General features: G+C 36.3%; 1 protein-coding gene across 1 annotated transcript; it reads left to right on the top strand.

Moving 5' to 3' along the window:
• Window positions 1-8,720: 8,720 nt before the first annotated feature.
• On the top strand, window positions 8,721-10,856 carry LOC140058504 (small nuclear ribonucleoprotein F). The gene is made up of 4 exons (XM_072104136.1): window positions 8,721-8,830; window positions 9,104-9,229; window positions 9,715-9,779; window positions 10,132-10,856. The coding sequence occupies exons 1-4, from the start codon at window positions 8,825-8,827 to the stop codon at window positions 10,196-10,198; spliced, it is 264 nt and encodes an 87-aa protein (XP_071960237.1). The 5' UTR covers window positions 8,721-8,824; the 3' UTR covers window positions 10,199-10,856.

Raw genomic sequence — 10,856 nt, 5'->3', positions numbered from 1 at the left:
CTGCTGTTTTTCAGTTAGCAGGTTGGCGGTGGCAAGATTTTCTGCGACCTTCGACAAAACATCTTGAACAACAGAATTTGAAAGCTTGTCGAGCTCCTCATCCTCCTCAGAGATGGAGGCTGCAGTTGTTTGCTTTTCTGCAGTTGTCTGCTCTGCTGCAGTATTCTGCTGGGCTTCAGTTGCCTTGTCTATAGAGAAATTTGTTTGATAATTATTACTATTTAATTAATATTCTAAAAATTATACAATAATAATAACAATTATAACAACAAATCATGAATATTTATCTTTTTTTTATTCAAATTTTCTTTATTCATCATAACATTTTTCGTCGAAAAACAAAGCATGAAAAGGAAATTAAGAGATGAAAAGAAAACAGAAAAAGATGAGCTTAATATACTGTCTCCTTTAAAAATGAGAATGAACAAATGTAAACAAGAATCTGTTTAAAAAAACAAAAGATGAAAGATTGATTGGTCTATTTAACTGGGTGGGTGTTGGGAGAGAGATTGGCTACAGGTACACGCACTCCTTTTTGACAGCTTAAAACTTCTTTTAGATATCTACAAATAAATACTGTATGTTATCAATTGATGATAGTGTATGTTCTTACGGTCAGTGTTGTTCTCGTCTTGACATTTTGCAACTTCAGTTGATAGGACATCTTGTACAAAGGTAGCTGCCTGCTGTTTGAGATGCACATCTTCATCAATGGTGCTCATGACTGCAAGTTGTGATGTCTGGCAAGTGGACGTGTCTAGTTTTAGTGTCGATCGCAGATGTTTTGCGCTTGTTAGTTGTAATGAGTCATTCAGGCCAGGAGTGAGTGAGTTGACTGTGATAAAAGTTTTTTCAAATTAAACTTTAATTATAAAGTAATATATTCCAACAGCATACTAATATACACTAAAACAAATCATGTGGGATGCCCTAAAGAAAATATTAAATGATAAGCTAATATGCAAGGCTGGCCTACCTGTAGTTGGATGATGTGCTTCATTGTTATGAACAGTGGCCAGATGTTCTGCCATTACTATTGACAAAGTTTCTTCCACAAGACTTGTTGCCAGATTGTCAAGCTCGACATCCTCATCAGAGGTGGAGGTTTCAGCTGGCTGCTGTGCTTCAGTTGCCTTGTCTATAGAGATATTATTACAATTATTTTGATATGTCAAAAATTATAATCAATTATTATACAATTCTTTTATGATTAAGATAAAAAAAATGACTTTAATTTAAAAAAATTTAAATAACCATTATTCATAATCAAATTCTTTATCTAAAAACAAAAAGAGAAAATTAAATTAAGAGATGAAAAGGAAACAGAAAAATATGAGCTATATATTTTGTCCTTTAATTCTGAGAACAAATCTAAATATAAATGTGAAAGAGAATTTAACCAATTATAAAAAAAAGATGAGAGATTGATTGGTTTATTTAACGAGGTGGATTGGGGTGGGTGTTGGGGAGAGGTTGGCTTTAGGTACACATGCTCCACCTTTGATGGCTTGAACTACTTTTCGATATCTATTTATGCTAGTGGTAGGCCTATCAATTGACTTAGGCATGATGGTAGTGTATGTTCTTACGGTCAGTGTTGTTCTCGTCTTGTTCTATGGCTTGGCATTTTGCAACTGCAGTGGCTAGGACATCTTGCACAAAGGTAGCTGCACGCTGGTTGACTTGCATATCTTCGTCATTGATGCTCTTCACTGCAAGTTGCGATGTCTGGCAGGTGGACGTGTCTAGTTTTTGTGTCGATCGCAGATGTTTTGCGCTTGTTAGTTGTAATGAGTCATTCAGGTCAGGAGTGAGTGAGTTGACTGTGATAAAAGTTTTTTCAAATTAAACTTTAATTATAAAGTAATATATTCCAACAGCATACCAATATACACTAAAACAAATCATGTGGGATGTCCTAAAGAAAATATTAGATGATAAGCTATTATGCAAGGCTGGCCTACCTGCAGTTGGATGATGTGCTTCATTGTTATGAACAGTGGCCAGTTGTTCTGCCATTACTATTGACAAAGTTTCTTCCACAAGACTTGTTGCCAGATTGTCAAGCTCGACATCCTCATCAGAGGTGGAGGTTTCAGCTGGCTGCTGTGCTTCAGTTGCCTTGTCTATAAAGATATTATTACAATTATTTTGATATGTCTAAAATTATAATCAATTATTATACATTTCTTTTATGATTAAGATAAAAAAAAATGACTTTATTAAAAAAATATTTTAATAACCGTTATTCATCATCAAATTGTTTATCTAAAAACAAAACAAGAAAATTAAATTAAGAGACGAAAAGAAAACAGAAAAACATGAGCTATATATTTTGTCCTTCAATTCTGAGAACAAATCTAAATATAAATGTGAAAGAGAATTTAACCAATTATAAAAAAAAGATGAGAGATTGATTGGTTTATTTAACGAGGTGGACTGGGGTGGGTGTTGGGGAGAGGTTGGCTTTAGGTACACATGCTCCACCTTTGATGGCTTGAACTACTATTCGATATCTATTTATGCTAGTGGTAGGCCTTTCAATTGGCTTAGGCATGATGGTAGTGTATGTTCTTACGGTCAGTCTTGTTCTCGTCTTGTTCTATGGCTTGGCATTTTGCAACTGCAGTGGCTAGGACATCTTGCACAAAGGTAGCTGCACGCTGTTTGACTTGCATATCTTCGTCATTGATGCTCTTCACTGCAAGTTGCGATGTCTGGCAGGTGGACGTGTCTAGTTTTTGTGTCGATCGCAGATGTTTTGCGCTTGTTAGTTGTAATGAGTCATTCAGGCCAGGAGTGAGTGAGTTGACTGTGATAAAAGTTTTTTCAAATTAAACTTTAATTCTAAAGTAATATATTCCAACAGCATACTAATATACACTTAAACAAATCATGTGGGATGTCCTAAAGAAAATATTAAATGATAAGCTATTATGCAAGACTGGCCTACCTGCAGTTGGATGATGTGTTTCATTGTTATGAACAGTAGCCAGTTGTTCTGCCATTACTATTGAAAAAGTTTCTTCCACAAGACTTGTTGCCAGATTGTCAAGTTCGACATCCTCATCAGAGGTGGAGGTTTCAGCTGGCTGCTGTGCTTCAGTTGCCTTGTCTATAGAGATATTATTACAATTATTTTGATATGTCAAAAATTATAATCAATTATTATACAATTCTTTTATGATTAAGATAAAACAACAATGACTTTATTTAAAAAAAATTTAATTAACCGCTATTCATCATCAAATTCTTTATCTAAAAACAAAACAAGAAAATTAAATTAAGAGATGAAAAGGAAACAGAAAAACATGAGCTATATATTTTGTCCTTCAATTCTGAGAAGAAATCTAAATATAAATGTGAACAAGAATTTAATCAATTATAAAAAAAAGATGAGAGATTGATTGGTTTATTTAACGAGGTGGACTGTGGTGGGTGTTGGGGAGAGGTTGGCTTTAGGTACACATACTCCACCTTTGATGGCTTGAACTACTTTTCGATATCTATTTATGCTAGTGGTAGGCCTATCAATTGACTTAGGCATGATGGTAGTGTATGTTCTTACGGTCAGTGTTGTTCTTGTCTTGTTCTATGGCTTGGCATTTTGCAACTGCAGTGGCTAGGACATCTTGTACAAATGTAGCTGCACGCTGTTTGACTTGTATATCTTCGTCGTTGATGCTCTTGACTGCAAGTTGCGATGTCTGGCAGGTGGACGTGTCTAGTTTTTGTGTCGATCGCAGATGTTTTGCGCTTGTTAGTTGTAATGAGTCATTCAGGCCAGGAGTGAGTGAGTTGACTGTGATAAAAGTTTTTTCAAATTAAACTTTAATTATAAAGATATTCCAACAGCATACCAATATACACTAAAACAAATCATGTGGGATGTCCTAAAGAAAATATTAGATGATAAGCTATTATGCAAGGCTGGCCTACCTGCAGTTGGATGATGTGCTTCATTGTTATGAACAGTGGCCAGTTGTTCTGCCATTACTATTGACAAAGTTTCTTCCACAAGACTTGTTGCCAGATTGTCAAGCTCGACATCCTCATCAGAGGTGGAGGTTTCAGCTGGCTGCTGTGCTTCAGTTGCCTTGTCTATAGAGATATTATTACAATTATTTTGATATGTCTAAAATTATAATCAATTATTATACAATTCTTTTATGATTAAGATAAAAAAAAATGACTTTATTTAAAAAAAATTTAAATAACCGTTATTCATCATCAAATTGTTTATCTAAAAACAAAACAAGAAAATTAAATTAAGAGACGAAAAGAAAACAGAAAAACATGAGCTATATATTTTGTCCTTCAATTCTAAGAACAAATCTAAATATAAATGTGAAAGAGAATTTAATCAATTATAAAAAAAAGATGAGAGATTGATTGGTTTATTTAACGAGGTGGACTGGGGTGGGTGTTGGAGAGAGGTTGTCTTTAGGTACACATGCTCCACATTTGATGGCTTGAATTACTTTTCGATATCTATTTATGCTAGTGGTAGGCCTTTCAATTGGCTTAGGCATGATGGTAGTGTATGTTCTTACGGTCAGTGTTGTTCTCGTCTTGTTCTATGGCTTGGCATTTTGCAACTGCAGTGGCTAGGACATCTTGCACAAAGGTAGCTGCACGCTGTTTGACTTGCATATCTTCGTCATTGATGCTCTTCACTGCAAGTTGCGATGTCTGGCAGGTGGACGTGTCTAGTTTTTGTGTCGATCGCAGATGTTTTGCGCTTGTTAGTTGTAATGAGTCATTCAGGTCAGGAGTGAGTGAGTTGACTGTGATAAAAGTTTTTTCAAATTAAACTTTAATTAGAAAGTAATATATTCCAACAGCATACTAATATACACTAAAACAAATCATGTGTGATGTCCTAAAGAAAATATTAAATGATAAGCTATTATGCAAGACTGGCCTACCTGCAGTTGGGTGATGTGCTTCATTGTTATGAACAGTGGCCAGTTGTTCTGCCATTACTATTGACAAAGTTTCTTCCACAAGACTTGTTGCCAGATTGTCAAGCTCGACATCCTCATCAGAGGTGGAGGTTTCAGCTGGCTGCTGTGCTATAGTTGCCTTGTCTATAAAGATATTATTACAATTATTTTGATATGTCAACAATTATAATCAATTATTATACAATTCTTTTAATAATGATTAAGATAAAAAAAAAACTTTATTTAAAAAAAATTCAAATAACCATTATTCATCATCAAATTCCAGATTGGTTTATTTAACGAGGTGGACTGGGTTGGGTGTTGGGGAGAGGTTGGCTTTAGGTACACATGCTCCACCTTTGATGGCTTGAACTACTTTTAGGCATGATGGTAGTGTATGTTCTTACGGTCAGTGTTGTTCTCGTCTTGTTCTATGGCTTGGCATTTTGCAACTGCAGTGGCTAGGATATCTTGCACAAATGTAGCTGCACGCTTTTTGAGTTGTACATCTTCGTCATTGGTGCTCTTGACTGCAAGTTGCGATGTCTGGCAGGTGGTGGACGTGTCTAGTTTTAGTGTCAATCGCAGATGTTTTGCGCTTGTTAGTTGTAATAAGTCATTCAGGCCAGGAGTGAGTGACTTGACTGTGATAAAAGTTTTTCAAATTAATCTTTAATTCTAAAGTAAATATATTCCAACAGCACACCCTATACTGTATACAAATCTGTGGTGTCCTAAGGAAAATAGTAAATGATAGGCTATTATGCAAGACTGGCCTACCTGCAGCAGGTGAAGATGATGATTGATTGTTTGAACTTCCATCTATTGGTCTATAGGATTCATCTTCTTCATCTCCTGTTGCTGCTGCTACTACTGGGGCTGGGGGTCCTGCTGGTAAGACTGCTACAACTACAAAAAAAGATACCACTATGAACAATGCAGTGCCGTAGTTAGCATGAGGAAGAAGAGGCGCTCGAATTATCTCTGAAAATTTCACAACCCACCCCACTAAGAAGCTGAGGTCATATTTTATATAATATAATTTATATTAAAAGTATTGCTTCGTCTGATTTTAACCTCTCGCTACGGCCTTGCAATGTGTGAAGATAGAGTGTTGGTTGGGAAGGGATATCAACTAGGCTAGATAGGGCCCAGCCTAAAATACTAGCCAGGCCTCCTAGCTAGGTAGGCTCTTATACTCAGTCTTGGGTAGCTTTAGTATAGGATCGCCTAGTGAGAGGCCTCGTAATACTAACTATTAAACTAATAATTAATACTAGGCTAGTAGCTAGTCTAGCCTAGTAGGCTTAGCCCTAGCTAGAGGCTAGCCTTCTACTAGCTAGTACTAGGCTAAGGCCTCTACTAGGCTGCCTATATACTAACTAGGCCTACCTACCCTAGGCTAAAGCTAGAGGCTAAGCTAGTGTAGCTGGCTAGAGGCTAGCCTAGCTAGCTAGAGGAACTAGCAGGCCCTAGCTAGTCTAGCCAGCTACACTAGCTTTAGCCTAGCCCTAGAGTAGGGGTAGGTAGGCCTAGCTAGGCCCTAGGCCTATATAGGCAGCCTAGCTAGACCTACATGCTTATGCCTACTAGCCTAGTACTAGATAGTAGAATTGTAGGCCTAGGCTAGACTAGGCAAGGCCCTATCTATAGTATAGGCCTAGCTAGGTAGGCTAGCCTAACTAGGCCTATACTATAGATAGGGCCTAGCCTAGGCCTAGCCTGCTGGCCCTACCTAGAGGCTACCTAGAGGCTAGTTCTCTAGGCTAGCCTAAAGTAGCCTCTAGGGCCAGGCCCTACTAGCTAGGCTAGGACTAGGTCTAGCCTAGGCCTAGGCCTAGCCTAGAGCTAGTTAGGCATGTTTGCATAGTAGCCATAGTATACCTTGGGCAATAACTATAGGCCTATCTATCTATATGAGGTTTTGGCCAGTAGGCCTACTACACTGCTTCTACTACTAGGCCTAGCCTAGCTAGGCCCTAGGTCTAAGCGTACCAACTATACCACGTCCACGGATCATCCGACCATGGATTAAAGAATCCATGATCCGACCGACCACCACCGGCGGTATGACCGCGTCACGCCTCCGCCGCGCACACACAACAACAAACACACACGACGACGTATCACGATTTTTGTTTTACTTTTCTTATGACGTAAATAAGCGCCCAACTTTACACCAATAGCATTATGATTATAATACAGGCCACGCCCCCAGAGCAATTCATTGTTTTGCATACGTCACACCGCTTTTTGTGATCTCGTGACGGCGTGAGAGAGGTCAACTAGTAACACCGCGCTGATGCTCTTTCATACGCGACATTTTATACGCACCACTACAAGTTCAGTAACTATGGTTACATAAACATACATTATTTTTAACAATAATTATGCCATTTTCCCATAGTTTTAATACTTTTAACCTTATCTTATCTTTTTAAAGTGTACATAGGCCTACCAAAAATGTAAAGAAAACAACACAAGTTACTAATTAAGTGCGCAGATCATTGTAATATAATCAAATTAGGCATAGGTGTGCGCCTAGATAGGATAACTTGCCTAAAGTTAGAATCAGACTAGGCCTATGTTGTAACGTAATCAACTTACCTATTCTTGTTCTACGTAAACATTTGGGAAGGCGGAGTTTAATTCCACAACAAAGAGAAATAGGCATATCAATTAATTTATTAAAATACTTCCGAAAACGGTTGTAAAGACTGGAAAAACGACCGATATTTATCGGGCTATTCACCAGCCATCTGTCGCTAGTTGCCATTTGAGGTTTTGTTTCGTGCGTACGTTTACATTTCTATCCATGGTGATTGTGTGACGTCTTGCAAAGCGCACCGAAATGTCATACGCTTTACCCCAAGTGCAGCACAAAGAATTTTTGTTTTTTAAACATTAATGTTTACAAACTAAAGAAATTGTATAGGTATGAAATGAAACATGACTTGGTAAAAAAGAAATCAACATTATATTGGTTTATTAACATGTATTATTATAATGTTGTATATATATAGTCTACAAATGAATTGTATAATACTTTAGTACACCGTTTCCCCCATTTCAGGAAAGCAAGACGGGAATTGGTTTTTCTGTTTAAATGTCCTACTTCTAAAGTTTACTTGTGATTTTTTTTTTTTTTTTTAATGTCTCTCTGTTCGTAATCTCTTCGTTGCAAACCCCTTTCTTTATGTTGAATTTTCTTGTGTTAATGTTTGTAAGAAAATAGTGTGTTCTGTAGACTTAAGAATTAACTACACAGGATAACACATCATTTCGATTATAAAAATATAGCTCCTTGACCGATTTTACGGTAGGTCTGCTAAGGCATGGTACGTAAACAGTGAACATTATCTAGGCCTACGTTTTTCCTGAAGATTGCCTATGCTATGTGACTTATTTACCACATTTAATCTATATTGTAACGAATATTAGATTTTGATGTAGGCCTAAACACTTATGTTATATTCTTCATTCAAACGGAATATAAATTTCGGGATTCATTTTTTGCTTGTAAATACTACATCTGTCAATAATACTTTAGGTTTTACTGTATATATTTTGTATTTTACTAAAAGCGGCGGACAATTTCTTAATTGACAATTGTCTAGTATTCAATAATTGATGTATTTAAAAAAAATTAAAAAAAAAACGAGAAATAATAAAGATTTTATACAATAACAATAGGTGATCTTTTTTATTAAAGATCATCAAACTAATATTAATAAAAGAAAAAGTATGTGATGATGGCGCCCTCATTTGGTAGCTTAAGAACGTACAATAAACGCGCGTGGGTACCGGTCTTTTTTGTAAATAGTCACCAATATAAGACTACTTTATTATACTATTAGCGAAATTACACAGTTTTAATTATGTCGGTAAGTACAATGATATACTAAAGTATTCAACCTGACATTTACTTTATTATAATCGTTCGTATTGCCGCCACAAACCGCCAATACCAGTAGCAACTATCTAGGCCAGGATGCGAAGGAAGTATGTCAACTGGTGGTGATGCGACGAGGCCCGCCGCGGTAGGTGAAAGACACCGGCCGAAGGCAGCACCACTGGATTACTAGAATAAACCTAGGCCTAGGCTTTTTTATTTGTTTGAAAGATATATTCTAGGCCTCAATGTTTTTATTTTTCAGAATTTACCTATGAACCCGAAGCCATTCCTGAATGGATTAACAGGAAAACCAGTGATGGTGAAATTGAAATGGGGAATGGAGTACAAAGGATACTTGGTTTCTGTAGATGGATACATGAATTTACAGGTTCTATTTTTAGTTAATTCCTCACAATTAGTATCATTCATATGCATTTAAAAATGGAGACACTAACTACTTTATTTTATTTACAATAATGATCAATCACGTTTGAAATCGGTCATTTTTACTAAATAAATGCCTCTAATCAATGCCCCACAAAGAACATCATTTTGTATAAACGCACTCCTCAAATAAAACGCCCCCCCCCCCCGATTGCATCACAACATTTAATTTGTATTACAATTCATGACGGACATGGTCAACAATTTCATTTTGATATTATTTTTACTATATTTTATCACTTCCTAATATTAATTGTGTATTTCTACTAAGGGGTATTTATTTATTATACATGTTACACCCAATATGAATGACTCTACTGAATAAACTCCCCCTAAAAACAGTAAATTCCCGGAATAATATTATACTGTAGTTACAATATATTTTAAAATTTTAAATACTTACACAACAAAATTTTTTTTATTTTTAAGTTGGCAAACACTGAAGAATACGTAGACAGTGCACACACAGGAAATTTGGGAGAAGTCTTGATCAGGTAACTAGGTTTGAAATAAAATTACATTTCCAATCATTTTTGTGTGACTGATACCATGAAGTTTGACAAGTGCCTCATTGATAACTGTGTGTGTGTCATGACATCAAGACAGCCAAAGGGGATTGTGAGCACGCTTGCCATTCACTCTGCCAAACGAGCCATACCATAATTGAAGCTACAGTACATAGATTAAAATAACACTTTACATACAGAGATCATACTATGGTGTGGCAATACCTAAGCCCACTATTCAAATATATATTAAAATACAGTACCATGGACCAATCAACATTTATAAACCAAAGTATTGTAATGCTTGATCTCTGACCTTTGAACTCTTTTAAATTCACAGGTGTAATAACGTTTTGTACATTCGTGGAGTAGAGGAAGAAGAAGAAGACGGAGAAATGAGAGAGTAACAAAAATAGAACATTCCGAACAAAAATGAACTTTATAATCTTCCTCAAACAAACATGTATAAACTTGAAGGAAGTGCGGGAGATTCTTGGACAGAAAGTCCCTTAAGTTGAATCGTAAAAGATATCAAATTCGGTGTCCGTGTACGTGTCTACTCCTACTATTCCTTGATTTTTCCCAATAAATAGAGAAGTAAATCTTAATGTGTTAATTCTTTAGTGTGGTTGAAAAAAGTAAAACCTTTTGAACCTGGCCACAGAATTTTCAAGAATCAATTATTTAAGGGTACCTTGGCCTAGTTTTTGTTAATTGCCTAGAAATCATACATCATAAGGCCTTGTTTTTGCTCACTTCCCAGGAAATCTACCATAGGTTTAGTTCATAGCCCAGTAAACCAACTGCAGGTCCTAGTTTTTAGTTCAGCGCCCAGAAACCTACATAGGGCCTTGTTTTTGCTCACTTACCAAGACCATAGCTCTGATAACAGATAAAGTTCTTGGTGTTTTAACACATGGAATGTACTTATGTACAGTGGGCATATCGGCATAAAAAAACTTGAAATATGGTAGTTTAATATCTATATTCCTGCTGTACGTTTCTTTACTAGAAGGTGTAATTGTTAGTTTTGTATACAATAAAGAGAGCATCGCTCTTGATTAC

Source organism: Antedon mediterranea, chromosome 9 (assembly GCF_964355755.1).
Source record: "Antedon mediterranea chromosome 9, ecAntMedi1.1, whole genome shotgun sequence".
In the NCBI taxonomy this organism is placed as follows: domain Eukaryota; kingdom Metazoa; phylum Echinodermata; class Crinoidea; order Comatulida; family Antedonidae; genus Antedon; species Antedon mediterranea.
Note: the sequence above shows the minus strand (reverse complement) of the source record. Positions and strands in the feature narration are given on the sequence as shown.